This window comes from Centroberyx affinis, unplaced genomic scaffold (assembly GCF_046629955.1).
Source record: "Centroberyx affinis isolate AG114_WGS23_722 - 3 ecotype Tasmania unplaced genomic scaffold, CSIRO-AGI_Caff_v1 ptg000392l_1, whole genome shotgun sequence".
NCBI classification, from domain to species: Eukaryota; Metazoa; Chordata; class Actinopteri; order Beryciformes; family Berycidae; genus Centroberyx; species Centroberyx affinis.
Genome location: NW_027279060.1, coordinates 389261 through 413003, shown reverse-complemented (window position 1 = coordinate 413003; position 23743 = coordinate 389261). Strand labels below are relative to the sequence as shown.

Here is a 23743-nt window from a genome sequence, read left to right as displayed (position 1 = left end):
TTGTATGGTTAACAGTCTTTCACAATGTGTAAAATATTCCTGAAAATACACTAATTATAAATTACTGATGCTACTGTGTTTGGAGATGAAGTCTTACCTTTAGGGCCTCCAGGTCAGGCCGCTCCCAGGTCACCACCTGTCCCAGCAGCTGCTCCTCCAGGCCCACAGGAGTCACTGTGAAGTTGATGAGAGTTGTCTGGGCCTGGAGCTCAGGTGGGAAATGGGGATTGGCCAGCTTGGTGTGGAGAATGAGCTGGAAGTTACTGTTGTACTCACACTCCTTACCCCCAATACGAATGTACCTGGATTACATGAGAACGCCAGTGTTTTTCACTTGGTGGGTGATTTCCTTCATTGTGTCACTAGTTTACATTAGCCACAGGCCAATAACCACTGTATGGCTTTGTTGTTATATTTTGTCCCTTTAACTGAAAGGTCACTTACTGATGATGAAGTTAATGAATGTAAGAGGAGAACATGCTCTAGTGGTTTATGTCGTTAGATAGATGGGGATTTCCATCAATGGGGTATCAGATTAACTTTCGAAGTGAGTGACATCTTATGAGTAGCAGGAGCTATTGAGAATATGAATTACATATTTATTGATACACAGTATGCAGAAAAGATTAGGTGCGTGTGAGAAATGAGTAAAACTATTCACTATCACTCATACAGCGCAGGTGATCTCAGAGACAGTTAAAATAAAATCCCATTTTAACTTTTGATGTGACTTTGATGATAATGATGGAGCTGATTTCAGATCCTCTAGAGCCCTTAAACTGTACTAGAGCAAACTCTCTGCATCTTGAAACAATAAATGCTAAAACCTATTTTGTCTTTATGCATCTGAGCTCATCCACTTCACACTTCTACACATTGTCACTCTAACAGAGAAAAAAAAAACAAGTCTGGCTCCAAATGTAACTTATACTGTTAGACAAATAATCTTGAATAAATATGAAAGATTATCACCATAGCAGCCAATATTTATCCGTTCCTGCATTTCAATTAAATTAGCACTGGCTTGACGAACCTGGTGGCTTTTCATTTTTCTCTAATTACCCCTTGGATGTCAGGCAAGGCCCCAATTTTACGGCACAGGTTCCTCATGGCCTGGGTCTGGTTCAACTCTATATCTTCACAAGCCAGAATTAATGTACTATTGATAGAACCATTACTCCACCAAATTAAAGTCCTTGCTGATGGATTGGCTTGTAGTCTTCCGTCAGCCATGAAAGGAATAATTAGTATTCATTACTTCACACTCTACAACATTCCAATTATTAATGAACTTCAGCTGTGGAGCCCTACCAGATCCATCATGGCTGCCCCAGCAGGTTGTATTAATCATCGACAGAAACAAGTGTGTGGGTCATCTACAAGGGATAAACTTATAATCAGATTTACTATGATGAATTGTTATGTGTCGACAGACAGGACTTCAGAAGAAGCTCAATGAACACGCGGCAAGATGCTCAATACTCATAGTCACACATAGATCAGAACAAGAAAGATGTAAACATTTTAAGGGGGAAGTCAAAGTACAATGTCAATATATGGTATTTTCATTTTTCTATTTATTCTACTGTTAGTACCCCAATTTTATGAAAATCGCTGGATGTAATATGTTGCCAGTACAGGGTAATGCCTTAGTAATTGAACAAAGATAATTACAGAACAACTATGGTATTGGTACTGTTATGGATATATTTGGGGACTGGATTATATTGAGCGGCAGTAGCCTAGAGGTTTGGGACACAGACTTTGGGAAACAGACAAATATGGATGGAGAAAATAAATGAGTAACACTTTCCCCTCCCTCAACAACTACTGCCGAGGTTCCCTTGAGCAAGGCTCTTAATACCAACTGCTTCAGTAGAGTTGCTCACTGGCCAACAGTAGACTGTGAATGTGAAGCAGGGCGCTACTAGAAAAGAGCAAGCAGTATGCTTAAAATAAAATTAAAACTTAAATTAAAATAAAAACAAATTAAAACAAATTGCTCCAATAATCCAGGCCTATGCAAAACAGTGACTTTGCATTGACAAATAGCTGAAAAATACACAAATATAACTAGTTTATTCTTCTTCTTACAAATTAAATGATGTCATGTTAACATCTCAACTGTAACCCAGTAGGTCCCAATCCTGTTCAATAGGAAAATATTAGACTAACATTATCCATGTAAAAACCTGATCATATTTCGTTACTGTATTGCTCTTTTGTGAAAGCACCCAATTGTCTTAATTTGTGTTAGATTGCAGACATAGATCGCATGATTAGTATTTAATGACAGTAATTTGGTTTGACTGATTTTGGTTTAACACCCTTTTTTGATAGACCTAGTATGCTTTTATTAGCCATAATAACAACATTACATGCTGCCTGGAATCTGGAGTGTGCATTCACCACCAATATATCGGCTTTGTTTCCGGCACACTTTATCAGTAATTGCAAACAGTAAAAAATATTTCTGGACAACAATGATCTCATAAAACGGGTATACATTTAATTTGGCTCGATCCACTTTTTATTGATATACTGTATGTGCAAAAAGTATGATTTTCAGATTATTGAGAGGAAAATACTAAAGTACTAAAAAGTATGAATGTTATAACAAAGTGAGTCAAAACTCCTCCTAACGTTTTTGTGTGTATGAAAAGTGCAGAATTTGAAAAAGCGGATGAAAGGATTGCTAAATTTACTGAATATATCAATATGTATAATGTAATAATCCCTGTCACTAGGAAGATTTTAACACAAAAAGCTTATCTTTAGAGCCATTCTTATATACATTCTAACACCGGTCGCATAACTGGTAGGTAGAAGACTTATATACTTATCCAAAGCTTAATCACACTAAATAGGTACTTCCAAAGGATAAAAAGTAAAGCACATGCCCATATATGGCCTGGCTATGTGCAAACTAGCAAGAATGTAATTTGGGATAATCCAGATGCAGCCAGTCATCATAGTCAGTGTTAAGCAGATACATTAATGTTTAACAATTGATTATTCTGTTTACAAATAAATGAATGCAGACAAATGCCTACAAATCACCTACACGTATAATGACCTCTGCAGAAGATTTAGCTTGAATTGAGTGTGCCATAATGATGGAGGACCATTGAGTTTAGTGTGTGTTATGTGCCAGCTCCTTGTGGGAGACAGGAAAAGTCCTTATACATAACAGTGGCAGCCCACAATTCAGGGCTTACACTGAGGCTCAGCTGTTCAATATTCATCACACATAAAGAATATGAGCACACAAATATACATCTATCACCAGCCTTGAGGGGTGGATCAATATGTTGGCCTCAGGGATTCAGAACACGCACTGCAAATTCATCTATAATCTAAAGAGAGGGCAATAATAATGCATTCAGTCATGTCTTGCTGGTGTTTCAACGCTCAGTGAGATTCAACCATCTGGCAAATCCACTGCCATTGTCTCACACCACAGACACATTTGGACAAGTTGTGGGCATATCGACTTGTGTATCAACAGGGATATAAAAACCATGCATTGATTTAAAATGTTTTTGGTGTGCAATAGCCCCATGCTAAATAGCTTTTAAACAACAGAGTATTCACTAGAGCTGAGGTTTGGACTTCAAGCATATTGGTTTGATGTTTCATCCTTGAATTTTTTATTCTTGATCTCTCCAAGTAGGACAATAAAAGTGTGATGTTGCTGCTTCAGTACTGACCTTCCTCTTTTGATAGTGTTTCTGCCCAGTAGAGGCTCCAGGACTGGATCAACCTTCTCCGCTAGATTCTCCATCAGAACTGTTTCACCACAGGCTAGGGCTTGTTCAATCACATCTAGGTACCTACTCGATAATAAAGGAATTCAGTGAAAAAAAGACATGGTTTGACATTCTCATTTTTATGCCATGCTAATTAAAAGAGGTGGCTGTGATTACAAACAGAAGATAGCCCCTTCTCACCCTTTCTGTCCAAGCTGCACCACCCTCAGCTCTGACCCCCACCGGTTTCGGATCCACTTGATGCCCTGCTGCTGCGGGTCGATGATGAGTGGCCAACGCTCACTGGTGGTCAGGATGGCAGCGTTCTCGGTGGACATCCTATCGTTTGGCAGGCCCTGGTTATGCCAGGCAGCCACGGTGGCATCATCTGTAAGCATGAGGATCGGGTCCAGGCCGTCTGTCAGGGGTATGGAGACCTGGAACAGAAACCAAGAAATGATGTCACTCTGGTCAGCGCTCTTAAACACACAGATCCTAGAGTGAATGTTTGTAGAGAAAGAGGAGTTACACCCTCTAACCATCTAGTTATAAACATGAAGTCTGTTACAAAACTGACTTTACCTTTTGACTCTGAAGGAAAGGGATCCATGTGTTGCTGAGCAGCTCCATGCGGTATTGCCTGGTGAAGTAACCCATGTAGGAGACGAATGCTGAAGTGAGAAGGACATCGCCACACAGGGTCTTCTGTTGCTCCTCATACTGAACCACTGCCTGAGACCAGCGTTCCTTCTCCGACTGTAGGGCACACAAAGATTAAAAATGTTAATGCATTCCAGTATCTGTGATAGTGACAAGACATGGGAGTAAATAAACTACATTAAAAAGTAGAAAGCTTCCAGCCCACCTCAAGAGAGTTCAAGCCAAAGAACTAAATATGAATCTACTGTACGTGGAAATTAGTGACTTTCCACTCCATTTATTGTGCAAACTAAGAAGATGTAAGCAGTAAAGTATAAAACTGCCATTCCCTTAAAATGGCTTTGAAAGTTTGGCTGTAGATTCACTCAGCATCAATTTAGCATTCATTTAAACCTTCAATACTATGACTGTGACAGCCCTACAACAATAAATCATGCATGGCATTTTCTTACAAGGGGCTGTGGATCTAGAATATGTCACATAATAAATTCTCAGACAGTTAAAAATCACTATAATTTTACTCTAATGCATTATGGATTGCCTGTAATATCACTCAGTCTGGGGTGAGACATTGTTAATTTCCAACAGCTGTTGAGGCTTTGAGGTAAGTTAATGATTAAATATAGACGGCCTGATTTATTAGTCTGAACACTATTGCTTCCAGGTCAATGCCATAAAGACAAAACATTTATCTTGATATGCTTAAAAGCCAAGCTGTTCCATGCAAACCACATTTATTTTCTGGAATAAGAAAGTCGAACTTACAAAACGGCCACTGAAATGGCCATCTTTTATTTCATATTAGCAACCATAAAGATAATAGATACTCTAGCCTGATAAGGGCTTGAACCTGAAAGCAAAAGAGAATGCTGCCTAATTTTTAGGCAAAACTAATATGTAATAACCCACATCTCTTTTGCAATTTTTCAATTTGAGGAAAATAATGATAGAGATAGGACTGTTAAAATTCTTAGGAAAAACTACAGATTGTGCAAATTCATGAGCACACACACACACACACACACACACACATACACACACACACACACACACAACCAGTCTGTTGCACAGACTGAGTGCACTGTTAGTGTAGCCTTCTCGCCATCTCTCTTCCCTTCTCCACTTGGAAACCATTCAGCCAGCCCGTTGCCCAGTTCAGCCATGCGTTTTCTGTGGTCCAGCCCTCTCTACCTGTCTCGCAAGTCCCCAATATGCTGCTGAGCCAGACTGTAAAATCTCCCTTTGCCTGAGCTACTCACACAACTGCCAGGCTATTTTGCCAGGACATAACAACTTCTAGTCCAGATTACTGATGCAATTCGATTACTAGCACCTCTCCATGCATGCCTCCGGCAAAATGACAGTTTGCCCTGCGCCAGGTCAGCCCCAGTGGCACCACCAACCCTTCTCTCTCCCTCTTTCCCTGTTTACCTCCAAGCCCTTGACCAGTCGGTTGGCCAGCTCTATGGTGTGGTTGGTGCGGGTCACCTCCTCCTGACAACTGATCTTCTCAGCTGTAGCTCTTTCAAACTGAACTGTGAGATGCTGGAGGCTTGCATCCAGGTCCTGGAGAAACAAACCAAAGGAAACAATGCAGAGTAAAGAAGCCATTCTGGAATTTTGGGTCATAGACCAAGTAACTTAATTAAGTATAATAATAACATTCAACTTACCATCAATTTCTTTTGAACTGCCAACAGTTTGGCTGTTGCTGTTTCCAGTTCTGCATTAGCTTGCGATAATGCTTGCCTCTTAGGAGTGACCTCACAGTAAACCTAGCAAACAAGGAGATAAAATGATCAAAAATGACAATCAGTGCTTCATGAAGTGAATTGTTTTTATTATATATACAATTTATAATAATTACAACTTGTTTGAGTCTGTGATAGCTTTCAAACTGACCTCATAGTATCTGACAATGTTAATGGTCCAGGCACAAAGTCCAGCTGCGGCTGTAGACTTGGTTCTAACTAGATCAGGGTGGAACTCTGGGTTTCTCAGATACTCCTGTTTCACCACACTCAGACAGGAGTCAGGGATATTCTCCTTGTCATATGACACCAGGGCCTGCAGGAAGTCATCCACCTGACAGAGGGAAATGCAGATATTAGTGTCTAAAATCAGGTGCTTTTATCAAGAATTTCCCCATTAATAGAATCTGATGACAACAGCAACATGGAACATATTAGAAATCAAAGCAATGTTCTGCTGTTTTTACTTTATTAGATCTCTCTAATAAAGAAAAGTGAAAAATCTCTTTTTTGAGTAACCCCAAACAAGATCTAAACACTATGTTGTTAAATTAAATTAATGCACTGAATTGGTACTCAGTATAGGATAATACTTAAAGTTTAGTTCTTGGCATTGGCATTGGTAAGTGATATCAGTTCATCCCTCGCAGACACTGTAAAGTAATATTGAATTGCATGCATTATTGCACAAATCATGATAGCTTTACACTTACTGCACGTTGGATGAGAGCAATTGGATATACATGTAAAAATATAAATATAAAATCCTGCATATAAGTATTTTAAATGGATGGTTGAAGTTTTTGCATTTGATTCATCATAAACAAGGAGTAATCTCAGTCCATCCAAATGCACTTACACCAGTGTTGATGGTTATTGAGAAAATATTTAGTGGCAATGCTAATGCAGTTCAATGGTTCAACACACATCTTTGAAAATCACATAAGATGATAAGAAGAAGATAAGATTTTTCTGATTGAATGCCACTAGCCTAAAAATGCTAAACACAGCTGCTTCTCAACAACTAATTAAAAAACTAAAAATAATGGTAAAATACTTTTGGGATGGATTGAATGAACTCCCATTTCACGATAAATTGGATAGGCTTCTTAAAAAAACAAAACTGTCCCTTTAAGGCACAGAGTAGGATAACAGTGGCTAGAGGTTCAGGAATGGGCAGACACACAGTTGCTCCCCTCGTAAGTGAGCATATTCATGGAGCCATCCAGCTGTAATGTGAGCATGGGAGAGACGCTGGGCAGGGCCAGGGTCAAGGCCCACACACAAATTAGATTGGCATTAATCAGGCAGATGTGATTGACATGATGACAGCTTAACCTTGCCCATGAAGGCCCGCGCCGCCTTCCAGCTCCGCTCCTTGGGCACTCGGCCACGGGGAGCTAGCAGAACCATCACAGCTGCTGCCACATTGATCACTGCTGCTGGAGGGTTGGGAAAGGTCTTCAACTCAGTCAGATTCACCTGAATAGAAGAATCATAAACATTACAAAATATAAGCCTTTTTTGTCCACCTCCATCTGACAGGACTTGAAAATGATAAGGTCTGGAATGATTGCAAATTTGTGGGATATTGCACAGCTTGACAAGATGAAGCACCTTGTTGAGGGTGTCCAGTGCTGCTGTGGCAGCTGCCAGTGATGGCTCTGCCTTGGCTAGGTCTTTCTCACAGTCCTTCTGTTTCACTGAGACTTCTGCCTGGATGACAGCAACCTGCACAAAAACAACAATCATAGTGAATTACATGGCAAAATGTGCAATATGAGCACTACTGTACTAGATCCACTAGATCTCTAACCACCACTGTGTGTGATAGGAACCTTTTGAGCCTCTACGTCTGCAGCCTCTCTCTTGCAGCTGACCCTCTCAGTCTGGAGTCCAATCTTTGTGATCAGAGCTTCAGTGTTCTGGTTTTTAAGGGTCAGCTCAGCTTCTTGGGATGCCAGTTTGGCTTTTAGATCCTCAACCTAAAACAGAGAAAAAACATGATGACACATACTTCACATAATTCAAATATATATCTATGTGCATCATGATATGAAGCCACTTAAAATGAAGAAACAGGAGAAGAAATAGAATGTTAAATTGTCAGTCCTCAGTGGCAAAAAAATTAAATTACGATTTACACAGAGGGCATTTCAGCATTTATTCAATGTTACGGAAAAACAAACACACTACACAATTCTGGGACTAAAACCACTGCTAACCTCCCTCAACCTTGTAAACCCCAATATTAACCACCTACAGTATATAATGGAGATGTTTACCTGAGTGGCAGTGGTTTGAAGCTTCTGAAGGCCGCTGTCAAGCCGGTTCATCTTGTGCTGGAGCTGAGCCCGGCTCTTCCCCAGAAGGTTCCTGTACAGGGTGATTTGCTGGAGAAAGCTCTTGGGGGTGGTGTAATTGTACCTCTTCTCATTGCGCTGGTATTTTTCACTTGCCTGGTTGACACTGGTGTGAACGTAGGCCATGAAAAGACTGATGGATTCCTGGACGGCAGGCTGTAAAAATAAGCAGAGAAGGGGGGGAGAGGGGCGCACAGGGCGAACTGGATTGAGTAGAGTTTAACATCCCCAAGCTGATGGGGGCTGAAATATTATCTTCATAAATTTTGAATTCATCTACAAGTTTTGCCATCTTACTTGGCTGGCCCTGACTTACTCAATCTGAAATTTAGGTGCAGCTAGCAGGAATGATTAGGCTTTGAAACCACTGTGAAAATAATGTGTTTAGGCCACTGACGTGCAGCTTGTAAAGCATGCACACTGTTTACATTATCCCTCATGTCCTCCAACTTTCTCCACACTGTGTATAGAGGCTGTTGTACCATATTCCGGCTAGGTATTTATCATATGGTGCTCAATGACACAGAGCCTCCATTAATCATACTGTTAGCGATCAATTAATGCAAAAACAAATGAGCAGAGAATACAAGGATCAAACCTGACCATAACTCACAAAAAGCCATTGTTAATGATCAAGGAGCCAGTAGGAAAAAATCATTATTAATTAAGATCTGACATAATGCTTTTTGACAAAGCATGTTATGTTCAGTTGAGACGCGAGAGAAGTTCTCATTGATTGGCCTTGTGTATCAGCTATTAGTGGGTTGTGCATTTCTAACTTAAAACAAATGACCATTTCATTTCTTGTTTCCCTGCCTCTTTAAGAAGATAAACAATCAGAGATTGGTGTACCATATCGATGTCTTTAGATACAATGCCTCACAAATTGTGATCATATGTTTCAACTTCTCACATAGGATGCATTTCCAATTGGTATGTGTTATTCATGCGCACGAAGTAAAGCAAAGCATGTCTTTCTTTAGCTTTTTTACATGCACAAAAATGGCATGTTTTATTTTACTACTATGAGTCCCACCCCTACTCCTACTATTACTCTTATTACTACTACTATTACTACTTTATTACTACTCTTCCTGCTCTGCTACTACCATTACTCGACTCCTCCTCTTCCTCCTACTTCTACTACAGTCAGTTCTGCTGTTGCTGCTGCTGCTACTGCTCAAGCACTACTACACACACACACACACACATAATTACACACCGGAAAGTAATAGTCTGGCCCATGTTCACATATGTGATGACACTTCCTGGTTGTGACAGCTGTGCCTCCTGAGAGGGTCGTTATGTGCTTATTAATCACTCTTCTCTCATTAACATAAATGATCCTGGGTTGTGATCGTTCCACTGCCATGAGGGAAAACAATGATATGCCTGCACTCACTGGAGTCTCCAGGCATGTGTTCAGCGATTTGTCAGCACCTCAGTAGAGAACTAATGATGAGGGATCTATGGAGAAGTTAATCCAGCTGCACTGTAGTAATTAGAAGGTGTTCATTAAAAGTCTAACCGAGTCTGGAAAAGTCTCATTATAGAGCACATGGCAAATATAGGGAAGATATGTCAAACCCATGGATACATCCCTGACAGCTAGTATTCTTACTTACAGTATTATTATTAGCACATCTGCTGTGCAGGATTTGACTATCAGGACGGGGGAGAAAGTGAGATGAAGAGAAGTACTTGGTTTCAAAGGCCTCACCTCAATGCCTTCAATCTCTTGGATGAACCTGTAGCTAACAGACTGCAGGGCCTCTGAGGTCCAAGCATGGAACCAGTTGATGGTGGTGCAATGGACCAGTGCCGGGAATCGACGGGCCCTAACACGGAGGGCACTGCCCACAGGAGACAAACACAGCACCACCTACAGAGAAGGAAGCAGGAAGAGGATGAGTCACACACTTACACAAGCTTCTGCATACACACACATGCATACAAAATATGCAAATATGTGCATGCATGCCCATACACAAACACAGGCATGAGAAGATGTACAGCCAAGGGCACATAAGCAAATCCAAATATACTGCACAGGCTGTAGATATGGCAGATGCATCCAAAAGGGAAACCCATCCTCCAATCAAAGAGAGGGAAACTGGCAGCCTTCTATCCCCCCACTTTCATCTCCCTGGCATGCGGACAGGCAGCCACATTCCCAGTTGGCTGGAGCAGACGGTGACGCTACCAGAGGCCCTGGCGCAAAGATTAGCTGGACCGCATACATGTGCACTGGGACAAGAATTTCCTTCCTTTTAACCCCCCTGTTTGTCTGGGTCTGTTCGTTCAGCTTGTCAAAGATATTTCATAACAGCTGTGTCTTTGGTTTTACAGTTTAAAGATTTTCTCATCAATATATTGTCGTGAAAATCAGTTGTGATGACACATTCCAATGCAGCAAAAAAATGTTTTTTAGCGTAACAAACGGTAGCCACAATGATCTGGCTTGTGTTTTCATTAGGTCCAATTTGTGAGTTCTCAGCTCAATTAACCATGGTATATGAAAAATGCTTTCTTGTAGGCTAGTAAGTATCCTATCAAAAGCAGCAGGGTGGAGAAATAATGAGATATGTTGATAGAAAGCAGTTCTCCTGGTTATCATCCCAATATAGTGATGACACTTCATTGAACACAGTGTATCAAGCAAAAAAACGCATAGGCAAAGAGAAAACATTTAATTTTCATCAACTAGGAACAATAGTGGATAACAACACTGTCTTTGGAAGGACGATTTGAAAGACTGGACCTTGAGCTGTAGTCGGACTCGGTCGATGAAGAATCTCCAGCAGTTCTCCCTGCTGTCCAGCAGTCCCAGCGCTCGGACCTCAGATCTCACCCCAGCCACAATCCCTTCAATCTCCTCCTCACTGAAGAGCTCAGGAATTTCACCTGGAGGGAGAGGAAGAGTCAATATCACACACTGACACGTTCTATTGATTAATATCTGCGTGTCACTCTTCATATAACATCATAACTTCAGAATGATTTCATAGAGACTGAATAATGAGAATAACAACATGCAATTCTACAACTATGCTGACATTACAACAATGCAGGTAAGACAATTTGGGGAGGATGTTGGCCTTGTGTCCAAGGGAGATGACTGATATTGATTTTGGCTCTCACCTGATGCCAGTAAGTCATTAATAATGACCAGAAACCGTTCATCAGGTATCTGCGCATCAGTCAGGAGCAGAGCAATGCGCTGGTTCTTCACTCCGGTCTTCAGGAACAAGCCTGCCAGATCCACCTATACACCACACATGGCCTGAATGAATACCTGCAGTGTTCACACTCAATAGAGTCCAATAAAGAATTTTGTAATTGTCCAACAATAATCAATGGGATAAAACAAACCCAGTGATAACACCGTGATCTTTTAACAGATGATTAAATTTACAATACTTGCTTCATCAATGAGGTATTGAAATATTTCCCAGGGGCCTTTAATAGCATCTGACAATTCTTTCCCGAGTCAGTGGAGAGGGTGAACAGAACTGAATTAGATCAATACGTTGCATGCAGCCGGTATTGCATGCAGCCGGAGGAAATATTGATCTGGAGAATTTTGTCTAAAGGAAACCTTGATCTCCATTAATTAATCACAGCCCTTTTGCATTATTCCTCCTTAAAGGATGTCACTCAAGGCAGCATCTAAGGACTGTGACTGCAAGTGGTGAGTGTACAGGTTATAAAGGTAAAGTGATAAAGTGTAATTTATAAAGTTGTATGATGCTTAATATTTAATTTGGCTGTTTTAACTTATTAACAGTACAAATATTTACCTTCAGGTCCTGAATGCTGTAACCCTTAGTCAGGGTGATTTGGAAGACTTCCACAGAGGATATGTAGGCAGCCAGACGGGTCAGGCTCTGCTTCCCACTGCCCCCGACCCCGACCAGCAGGCCGTGACCCCGTGGAGACTCCAGGATACGACTGATCCGACAGCTGATAACAACACAACCTTGGTTATACCACCAAATTTCTATAGCTCACCATTGTTATTCATCTATACAGATTTTCATCTCTAGATTCCACAATAGCAAGACTTTACACATATGCTAACAGATCACATCACATTAACTTCCCTTCCAGCATTGCCATCTTTATATTTCATAGAATTGCTTCTATCCATTTTTTACTTCTTTTATGTTCTGTTTATATTCCTTGCTCTAATTGACATGGTGTGTTTAGTATCTTTTATTTTGACAATAAAGCACTTCATGAATATTATTACTGAAAAGTGGTATACAATGTTTGCTATGATAATATAATCATAATATAAATTATGATAGTCATTTGGTTTTAAGATTAACTATACTCACACATGTTGCATGGCATCTTCAAACAGCACCAGGTTCATGGCTGCGTTGAGCTCATTGTAGCTCTCCAGGGCATCAGTAAGGATGGTCCTGAGCGCAGACCAGTCTGTGAAAGGAGTATAGGAGGCTTCTTCACCCACCTGGGCAAAGTGGCAATAGAGGAGGGGCTGCTTTGTCACCTTTTCATCTTCCACTCCCTGGCAAAGACAATAATCTATAGATCTTTATTAACTATACTAGAGAACAGCAATTTATACTGTTTACACTGTTCACTAGAATCTGTACCGCACCTCAAAGTGTTCGTGCATGGTCTCCATCTGGAGCTTGCGGAAGAGCTGCAGGTCCTTGACATCCACCAGTCTATCTGAATACACTCTGCAGGACTCATGGAGCCACAGCAGCACCAGGTCAATGCTCTCTTTCACACTCTCAGGCCCGGCGAAGAGAAGGCCCTGAAGAACAATGAGATTCAGATGAATATTTCATTTTTCATCCAAAAGTCGAATTGCAAAACTTGCTCGCTATCACCATTACCTGGAAGACACTAGATAGGTCTCGGAGGTTGAATATGTACTGAAATTTGACGGCAGTGGGTAGAAAGTTGTGAACCATCTTGTGATGAAGAGCTATGGCAGCCTGGACCACAGCTGGAGCGCTCCTCTGAGCCACTGGATTGAAGAGCTGCTGCTTCATGTGGCTACTCAGGATCTGACTGTAGATGGACATCTGGGCCTCAGGTGATGGGAAGTTCACAGCAAACACTGAGAAATGTCTCTGTGGAAAGCAAAGACACATTTCAGAACCATGTACAGTGAATAATAGTATATACTGTTTTGCCTCCTTAAAAGATAGTTCTGACACTAGCGATGACTTTCCATCTACACCCAACAACTTTAGTTCCATCCATTGCCTTGGCAAAGCATTTGAATTTGAAATGGACTAATCTAGTAATGCCTGATGCCTCAAAATGTATCTAAAACACACATCAGAGGCTTATTTTCTTTGTCTGTAGAAGCTCCATCATCTAATCTATCACTGTGGCAATCATACTGCCACTTGTGTGTAAAATATTGACTGGAAATTTGTTTCAGGAAAATGCCCCAAGACACTACAAATAGGAGATACGCAATAAGGTTAGTTTTGCCATTGGCACTGTAAGTGCTGGTAATGCTTCCTTCCCATACTAGTCCCTCCCTCTGTAAACAAATAAGTCACAATTTTGCAAAACATCTACACATGAAGTTTTGCTATGATGGTTTTACAACGCACGGAATGAAGACTCTTGACAGCGTTTTAGATGGATTTTAGATGTACTGTTAAACTGTGCTGCTGTCAATGGGAGCTGCAAGGTAACAAAAACCTGATACTAATACAGTGATAAATAAACCTTTTTAAAGTTAAACAGCAGGTGTTTATGTAAGCTTGTCAGCAAAGATGTTGAGATGAGTGAAGAATGTATGGAAATTTTATTGACAATTTTATTGGCAAAAAATACCTGAAGCCTGGGGTTGATGTTGAAGCTCCCAGCAGTTGGATTCATACAGGCGACATACTGAGTATTGTGTATTTCCTTTAGGGACAATTTCTGTCTGTCGTACCTGAAGTGAGCAAGAAAAGAAACAGGGCTTGGTTTGCAACAAAACACACTGTAGCTTACACAATAGAAAAAAGTGGTACTGAGCATGCAGGAACCTCTCACCAGTGCTTATAATCCAGATGCTGGCGTATGAGTGTGTGAGGCTGCGCTGTCCCATAGCTGTCCACAGCTGGCATGTTCATGTCATCTATGAAGTAGACCAGCCTCCTGCTGCCTACAGGGGAATAGCTCCTGCCTGCTCTCTTCTCTAATGGTCGCTCTAGGACCACTAAGAGAGAAAGAAAAAGTGATTTGTCAAGAAAAAAAAAAAGTTAAGTAATACTCATGAGACTGATATTTAGCTGTTATAATGAGCTCAAATAAGGAGCTAAAATAATATTATCCTAGTCAAACCAACTTTTAAAATGTAAGGGTGTCATATGTCTATAGCCAATATGTCAGTATATGATTATACTGACATATTAGCTAAGAGTAAATTTAAACAGAAATAAAAATGCTTCCCCTTCACCCTCTCTGAATCTGAATATTACCAGCAGATGGTGCTACAGTTTACTTGATGTGTGTGAGTAATACTCTGTGCCACAGAACAACATAACAACACCAACTCACTCTGCAGCATAAGGGAGGTAGTATAGTAGTTGAAGGGTACTTTAGTAGTCATGTAACTCTCGGGTAGACAATCTAACTTGTTCCTGACAAGTGCAGTCTTTCCCACTCCAGCATTCCCCACAAGCATCATTGGCTGTCCCCTCTCTAGCAACAAGTCCATGAAGTACCTAAGACGCACAGTCTCTGCCGTGTGTACCAGAACAGCCTGCAATCATACAAACAGCAGGAAGATGGAGAACAGAAACATACATGGTTATTATAGCTTTCTTTGAGTGTGATTTATTGACAGACATGTGTTCAGTGAATTGTGTGTGATTTATAATTTCTTGTATTTCCCCTGTACACCACAACTATTCTGTCATAATAGCATCATTTGCTCAGAACAAAACCCCACTAATTATGGCTCAGCAAGAGTCTTTGGAGCATTCGCAGCTGTATGCAGGAGCATAAAGAAAGACAATAGAGCGTGGGTGATAGCTCAAGCCTTGGTGCTGATGCCTTCACCCCCACACAGTCTGGTATGGGGTGTAGTAGACGGTAATCAGACACAGTGGCAAGCCTATCATCCATTCTAGGACCCCTGCCATAACCTCATGATGTGGCTTTACCCTCTCTCATTATGCTCACTGAGGCATACATTTTTAATATGACTGTATTGTTCATTTTTGGTTATTTTTTTTCAAAAGAAAGTTGCTTCCTGTGATTGTGTATGTGATTGGGTGTCAACATTCTTTGAGAAGTTTGTGGCCCCTATAGTGTTACATAAAGGGGCCTATTTCCCCATATTGGTTGTGTGTTCTCACCTGTAATGGCATACAAGGTTCCATTTCAAACGGTGGCACAGTGTCACTCCAGGGCAGGAAGCGTCTGGTCACAGGGTCCAGGTAGTAGTCAAACACCGTCCCCTGTGCTGGCAGCTTCACTGCCTTCATTTCTTTGGTCCACCACTGACTGAACTCCACCCGGTAATCATACAGCTGGACGAAGCATTAAAAATAATGTTCAAGTAAGGACGACAGCACTATTAATCCAATTGACAATCATTAGGACACTCAAGTATTTCATTGTCACGTCAAAACTCATGTGCCCACATTTTCCTTGTGTTTGTCAATCTTTCGATAAGCTAAAAGAATTGCTTTAGTCACATTAGTATGATTTGTTACATTATACTCATTTTCGTGCAGTTAAATTACACTAAGGCAGTACCTGATCTTGATACAAGGCCCCGCCAAAAGCCCAGATGCAGGCAAAGGTGAAGTAGGTCTCATAGAGCTCACGTGGAGAGTCGCAGGGGATATGTTCTGGTTTGAGCAGGCAGTCCAGCAAGGCACAGAGAGTCTGAACAAGGAGAAAATTATTATTTTACTGTGAGTTTCTGTCTGCATGAGCACACAAAAGAAAGAAAAAGATATGGTAAATGTTTGTGTGTTCTGCACCTGCACCATAGAGTTCTCTGGGATGGGAGTGATGGTTTTGAAGGTGTTTCTCATCTGTTCTATGCAACAAGGAACATATTTTTCAAACAGGATGGTGAGGTGGGCCCTTTCTGTCTGGCGTGCTCGTGTGTCAATCCAGCTGGCAACATACCTGAGTACCAAACAAAGACACAATTTTATACCGCTGAGCTGATCTGATCAGGAACAGAATCAGTGTCCCTTGAATGCCAAGTATAATACATTTGCAGGAATATCTTGGCAACACTGACACAGAGATATACAACCTTCAGAGTTTCACAGTACATACTGACATGAATGGTACAGAACCTGCTTTAGTATTGTTTGAATACAAACTGATCAAAGGCTCTATATGACTCACGGATTCCAGCCCAGGTCTTGTGGGTTGACATAGAGAATTCCTGCTCTGGACACAGTAGCAGGAGTGGCCGTCCTCAGGTGGCTGATTTCAAACACCAGTCTCATGGATGAGGAGAGAGGCACACGTTCATTACTTGCCAGAGTCAGGACCTGAGAAATGTTAAGCATTAAGATTTCACAATATTAAAACAATGGATTGGTCATTATGAAGCATAAAACACCAACATCAGGACCAAACAATAAGGAACACGCTTCCAAATCTCATCCGGTTTGACAGGCTTGTTTTAGAATATTTCAGAGGCGCACGATCACAATGACATGATCCATTGCACTGGGAAAGGACAGACAAGTAATTACACCACAGGTAGTGACTACTCAAGGAGGGGGAAAAACATCTTTCTCTATCCATACCACCCTGGTCGGTATGTGTTGTACACTAGGGTCTGAGTGAACAGGAGGGAGGTACCTTGTTGTCATCCATCACTGTGTTGAGTGATTCAATCCACATCGGATCAATGTCTCCATCCAACACAATCCACTTAGGTCCCGGGTGGGAGATGTTTGCCTGCTCCCGCATCAGCGACGACAACAAACCTTACACAGGGGTTGAAGAGTCAACAATAATTAAGAATGTGCCATGGTATAATAAGTTTTCAGTTATAACATTGCCACTATCAGTTAGCATTGTTTCTATAGTGTTTTAAATTTAGTTATTCTAATGGTCATTCAAACCCAACTCTATTTACCATCTTTCCACTCTCGAGTTGCAGGATGGATGAAGCCAAACAATTCATCTGTGTCCACTGCCTTTGGATTCAGGTCATTCCACACAGGCTTCCTCTTCAGGTTTAAGTAGGTCTTATTGAGAACTCTCAATATCTATTGAAAAGATGAATATCTGACATTTGACTTTCAAAATACTTCTGAGAACTTGTGCATTTACATTCACAGTACACAAGGCATACTATATTTGTCATTTAAGTCTAACCTGGCTCTTCCCAGTCCCGGCATTCCCAACAACAAAGACAGAATGACGGACTGCCATGAGCTCCTCCAACTGCACCACCTGACAAAATGAACAATACGTTTTTTGTAATTCTCTGATTCTAAATAATCTTTCTCATTGCTTTTTTTTATTTTAAGCAGTGAGAAGGTATCTCATGTCGAACCTTGAGGATGAACGTTTCCTCAGGCTGCAGTCGGAGCTCCAGGGTGGTCTTTCGGATGGCCTTTTCAAATTCACAGTCCCTCTCCCTCTCAACCTCCAGGCCTGGGAACAGATCTCCTAGCAGGCCCAGGAAGATAGTCACATCCTCAGTCACAATCTTAGGCATATTGAAGTCCCTCAGAGCACGCATCAGCACCTGGAAATGAATATGGCCGCTTTTAGATCATGTAAGACAATGCTTCCTCATGTAGTTGTGAAATGACATACACATAAGTCACCTGATCCTCTGGTCTAGTCTTGTCTCTTCTTCTCAATGCCCCTGCCACCACCAAAACAGACTTGACTGCACGCAAACCCCAGTCATAGTGATCCTAATAGATAAGAAATCATATCATATACAGTATTGCTAATGATTAAATGTTTTCATGTACTGCTGTGCTCCTGAGCTATAACTGAGAGAGCTCATGAATTGAAGCACTTGGCTCTGATTTATAATTAACTTTATGAGACATAAAGTTGCTGATAAGTGCATTTCTCCTACCTGCTTGGAGAGCAGTTCTTTGCAGAGAGTGTAGAGGGTGATGAACTTCCTGGCTAAGAGCTTAGCACTGAGGAAACCCTCTGCCACCAACATGATCTCACAAATGAGCTCAACATCAGGCACTACCATGGCACAGGGTCTACAGTCAGACACGGACAGCGCAGACAATGAGCTTTACGCTGAGTAAAAGCACACAGTAGAGATTAAGGTTATCATTTCCCACCTGAAAAGAGCCTTGAGGTTCTCAGGTAGCTCTGTCCTGCCTGCATAGCCAGGGTTCATAGTGATGAAGATGCCCACTGAGGGTTTCAAGGCAATGTCCGTATCTAGGAACAGGAACCTGTGAGGTTGCACTGACAGTTAATCCATGTTTAAAGATATACCGGTATATCATGCAAGCTCAACATGTCCAGCTTCGATTCCCTACCTTTTCTTCTTATTGCGAATGGCATCCTGTATGGTTTTGACCTGCACTGCCACTACTGACAGAACCTCCACAGCAATACGGTTGAACTCATCAAAGCAGCCCCAAGCTCCAGTCTGGGCCAGACCCTTGTAGATATTTCCAATTGACTAAACATAACAAAAATTACATTTTGTATTGAGACAGACATCGAATCTCCTTAAGAATTTTGATGTGGACAGAAAATATCCACTGAGGTAAGGAAATAATCATATTTAAAGATTAAATTTAAGGGTTGAATTTCACTTACCTTGTAGTCCATCTGTTCAGAACAGTTGAAGACGTACACCATGACACCCAATGCTCTGCCAAGATCCTTAGTGGTCTCAGTCTTTCCTGTTCCTGCAGGGCCTGCTGGGGCTCCACTCATGGTCAGGTGGAGCGACTGAGTCAAGGTGATGTAGCACCTGAACTTGCCCATGGCAACAGCACACATAGAGAAGCACAAATGTACCGTTTAGCAATGCTGAATGCAGTAAATGTGCTGAAATGTTATGTGTGTAGACTGAGAGCTGGCAGGCAGCAGCAGTGTTACCGGTCTGTGAGGGGAGTGATGACTAGACGCGGTGTATTTCCAAGATACTCATATGAGTAAAGGAACTGAGCATCGCAGATGTTAACAAAGCAGTGGCGCTGCTGCTCGTCCCAGCAATGTCGTAGCTGAGAAAGCCACTGGAAGGCCTGTGAGTTGGTGACCTGTGAAGAGAGGTGGTTGTCATGGAACTGTATTAAAAAGAACTAATATATCACATCAGATACAAGTAACTAGCAGTGGGCGATATGACGATCTTAAATCATAACTGGTTAAAATTTTGTCTTGTTTGAGTTTGAGTTTTACTATCAATACTATTCATTGAACTGGAAGCTGAGCAGTGTTTGTTTTCCTTTTTGAAAACCTACTGATCCTGAAGTTTTGTTTAGTTATTCTTTCACTTGATAAATCCAGATTTTAGTAATGTTCTTTTCTGCAAATGGATCGCTGTACTGTTGTTCTTTTCAGTAAATTGCAAACGAGACTGAGAAAAGCAAAATGAAAATTAACATAATTATTGTGACATGATCTTTTATCCATATCACCCCTACAAGTAACATTTATAATAATTGTAAAGTTTGTTATTTCATGATGATCATAGGAAGATTCAGTTGCATTAACCTTTTGAGCAATGAGGCTGGCTACAACATCTCTAGCATGGACATCAATAGTGCATATGGTCATGATCTTCTGTCTGTCTCCTGAGCTCAGCTCTCCCAGCAGCATGCTGATCAACGAGTTCAGCTGAGCAATCTGGAGGAGGGGAGAAAAACAGATTCAACACCAACCTGAAAAAACACATTGGACTTGAGGCAATTATGCCAATTTAAATTCACGCATGAGGTTCCTGCATTGGCAACAAATTGATGAAACATTGCTTGGTTTACGTTATTTGTTTCTGTCAGAAACTGCATTGCGTTTTCAATGCAAGGTTATGTATTCCACTCTGGAAGCAAAAAAAGCATGAACCACATTCATTAAAGAGCTTATATGAACAAAGTATCCCAAATCCTTATAACAGTAAAGACAATGGGAACTAATCTTACACTCTTATTTTGACTAAAACACCACTGGATGGCTTGCATTTGTCACTGGTCCTGTATGACAGCAGATCCAATCAGTGCAGTACAGTGGGTTGAAGGGAGAGAGAGAGATTATTCAAACAGCGGCCAAGGACATGCTAACCTTAAGTAGTGCTGATGAAACTGACAAGAGTGATAATACACCAACTATGAGCGTAGCCCCACAACATGGCTCCACAAACTCAGCTCAGGTCACTGACTCTAGTGTGAGATAATGGAACAGATTTCCATTCTCTTACACCAATTGCCACCCAATTGCTGAATTATGTAATAATCGGTCAAAATGTAATAAAATGTCTCTCTCTCTAAATGGGTAGAAAACCTGCTAATGTAATAAATTACTAGAATATGTAATAACATCTTCAGACTGAAAGTGTAATTTTTTTCCTGGTAATTTCATACATTGACTGTCAATTACATTATATGGGGTGTAACAGTTTTTAACTGATAATAACACTGATAGTAATAATCATCAAAATGTGATGGGGATGCATGTGTACTTTACAAACTTTCTATTATGTCTATAATGTTTTAAGTATCAACAATTAACAATATGAAAGTGCTATTTATTAACAACAATTACAGCTGTATACCCAACACCAGAATTGAATTCAAGCAAATAGGGTGAATCTAATGGGTCTATATTATGGGGAATTCTCTACTGCAGCCCCATTTTATGATTTAGGATGATAAGGCGGGTGTATTTTTACATACAAATGTTGCCTAGTGTTGTTTATTGGTGCTACAAAATTATATATTGGTGCTCAGCAGGGGGCAGAACACTGGATCCTGTTCCCTAGCCCTGCACCATGACACAAACATACCCTAACAGTTACCATACTGTTTTTGTTGATGGAGCATCAACACTCTGCCTTCAAAACCAATATAGATTTTGAAAACACTCAGTCAAAACCTATGACAAGATGCTGATCGTTCATCTTATTTTAAGAGTTTTAAAAAATATATAATCTGCCAGATGTGCAAATGACCAAGAAAAACACAAGATTTTGAGTGCTGTAGTGGTATAGGGTAATAGGGTTCTGTGATAATGGACTTTTCATAAAGCGGCTTCAAGCAAAGAGCCCCTTCAATTTAAAGCATTATAGTGACATTTGAGAGCTTAAAATCCTTAAAATGTATAATTGCTAATAGAAAGTTGCTGACAGAAAATAACTCTAAGGGGTTAACACTTTTTTATTTTGCTGATTCTTTAGCTGCATGTGAGAAATTCTCCTTCACTCTGTAGGCATTGGGCCGCACAATTTCAAGTGGAGTGTCAACAGCACTAAGATGAGCACTCTGAATCACCGTTTAGGATGGCAGCTATGTAATCTTTTAAAAAGTATATGTTGATTGCCAAAAGTGGTATTCTTAGAAATGTTTGTGGTTGCTATTTTGGCGCACAGTGCTTTTTTGTGCACCGTTACCTTGTTGAAAATGGTATTGCTAAATAAGCTGCATTTAACTGAAGTATTTAAAATTTAAATGTGTTAAATCACCATAACATGTACCTGTTTCTTATTGTAGTCTTTTAGTGCAGACTCAAAGCCTTCTTCCAGTCTTTCAAACACAAGGTCCATATCATTGCTCCACCAGATCTGAGATCCGGTGAGGGCCACTTGGGCGGGGAAGTCCAGGACCCACTGCTCTCTGGACCGATCCTCATACACAGACACAGCCTCCGACAAGTGACCCCTGACACATTCCCTCATGGTGTTCTCCAGGCAGGTCAGCCACACCTCCACCTGATGCAAAGTACACTTACCATTAGTTTTTTTCTAAATTGTGATAGCTAATGTTGATGCTTTGATATTGAATTTGATCTTACCGGCCCGTCACAGTAACACTCAGTCTGGAAAGGGACATATTCCCTCTCTTTGCTGTACATGCCCACTGCAAGTTTGTGAGTATCCGCCTGCTCATCTTTGAAGAACTCAAGATCTGACATGTTGTCAAATAATTTTGAAAGGTGGCAAGTTATCTGCAAAAGACATATAGGGATTCCATTTTTTATGAGACACACAAGCACACACAAAAATAGTGACATCTGATCAAAACAACAAAAATGAAAGAAATCCTACATAGATGTACCTCTCCGGGACGACTCCCTTTGGAGAGGATGTCCAATAAGTCTGCTGATGAAACAAAGTAGAAACGTGGAAAGACAAGTCTCTTTGTCTCTAGGTATTCAGCTAGAGCTTTTTCACACACAGCCAGCCTTTTAAAAGAGAGGAGGGGGGAGTAGTGAGCACAGAACTGTCAAGCATAAACTGAATGCCAAAGACTAAAATAAACATTAACCTTTTTAGTAGATCCTCTAACTTCTCATATAGATGAGGTTTGTTGGTGGCCTCAATGACATTTTTAGTTGTAGCACTGTCCAGCATTAGCTCCTGTAATAAAACAACCACATTAATCAAATTTGAAATGGTGGGAAAAGTGGAATTAGTGTATCTATGCTTCTAAATAGTAATATTGCATAATATAAATAAGTTGACCTGGAATTTGGTATGTATAGCTTGGAATCTGTGTGCATCTGCAGGCAGCTGGTGGCAGATGTCATCACAGCCTATGAAGATGCTTTCCAAGTAGGCCCAAGTCCTCTGGACCTCCATCCAGACCATCAGCACAGAGTCAGCCACAGTCAGCTGTTTCTGTAGCTCTAATACCTGGGATAGGAAGTGATCTACATGCTTACTCTGGCAGATGCCCTGGAGCTGAACCTGGAGGATGAGGACAGAGAGAGAGTTGTGCATTGTCTATCACTGGGCTTTAGTCAAACTCAAACGCACCAAACTGTCACACAATTTGTGGCCAAGAGAGATTAATATCTTGACAACCAGACATCACAGTAGATAGTAGTTTGAATATTTTAGTAGTTTGAATTCCAAGCTTATTCATTCTCTTTCTATATCAGCATGCCATGCTATGGAGGCCATAGAAAAAGTGGGGGAGGAGACATTCGGTTTACACAAAGATGGAGGCATTCAAGTGGCAAGACTTCTAATTGCTGGCTATAACCCCCCAACGCATCTGGTGTACGCATACAAAGACAGCCACAGTGCAACAATGCCCTC

General features: G+C 40.9%; 1 protein-coding gene across 2 annotated transcripts in view; it reads right to left on the bottom strand.

Annotated features, from left to right (window-relative positions):
• The window catches only part of LOC139641632 (dynein axonemal heavy chain 11), a 42200-nt gene that overhangs the window by 8305 nt on the left and 10152 nt on the right, over positions 1–23743 (bottom strand). Inside the window, exons 26-66 of one of the 2 annotated variants that reach the window (XM_071516136.1) lie at positions 23165–23389; positions 22968–23059; positions 22758–22884; positions 22495–22647; positions 22178–22411; positions 20206–20337; positions 19588–19748; positions 19303–19459; positions 19017–19162; positions 18813–18929; positions 18590–18728; positions 18327–18419; positions 18050–18244; positions 17869–17946; positions 17627–17759; positions 17347–17474; positions 16882–17030; positions 16503–16653; positions 16273–16404; positions 15870–16043; positions 15067–15271; positions 14560–14725; positions 14356–14458; positions 13395–13634; positions 13151–13312; positions 12864–13057; positions 12324–12486; positions 11665–11788; positions 11285–11427; positions 10244–10405; positions 8446–8679; positions 7999–8145; positions 7778–7891; positions 7499–7642; positions 6312–6494; positions 6083–6184; positions 5841–5975; positions 4332–4505; positions 3951–4186; positions 3711–3833; positions 98–302 (exon numbers count right to left, since the gene is read on the bottom strand). In XM_071516136.1, coding sequence (XP_071372237.1) covers positions 98–302; positions 3711–3833; positions 3951–4186; positions 4332–4505; positions 5841–5975; positions 6083–6184; positions 6312–6494; positions 7499–7642; positions 7778–7891; positions 7999–8145; positions 8446–8679; positions 10244–10405; positions 11285–11427; positions 11665–11788; positions 12324–12486; positions 12864–13057; positions 13151–13312; positions 13395–13634; positions 14356–14458; positions 14560–14725; positions 15067–15271; positions 15870–16043; positions 16273–16404; positions 16503–16653; positions 16882–17030; positions 17347–17474; positions 17627–17759; positions 17869–17946; positions 18050–18244; positions 18327–18419; positions 18590–18728; positions 18813–18929; positions 19017–19162; positions 19303–19459; positions 19588–19748; positions 20206–20337; positions 22178–22411; positions 22495–22647; positions 22758–22884; positions 22968–23059; positions 23165–23389 — 6375 coding nt within the window. Of the gene's footprint in view, positions 1–97; positions 303–3710; positions 3834–3950; positions 4187–4331; positions 4506–5840; positions 5976–6082; positions 6185–6311; positions 6495–7498; positions 7643–7777; positions 7892–7998; positions 8146–8445; positions 8680–10243; positions 10406–11284; positions 11493–11642; positions 11789–12323; positions 12487–12863; positions 13058–13150; positions 13313–13394; positions 13635–14355; positions 14459–14559; positions 14726–15066; positions 15272–15869; positions 16044–16272; positions 16405–16502; positions 16654–16881; positions 17031–17346; positions 17475–17626; positions 17760–17868; positions 17947–18049; positions 18245–18326; positions 18420–18589; positions 18729–18812; positions 18930–19016; positions 19163–19302; positions 19460–19587; positions 19749–20205; positions 20338–22177; positions 22412–22494; positions 22648–22757; positions 22885–22967; positions 23060–23164; positions 23390–23743 lie in introns of both variants that reach the window. The other variant, XM_071516135.1, reaches the window with a different exon arrangement.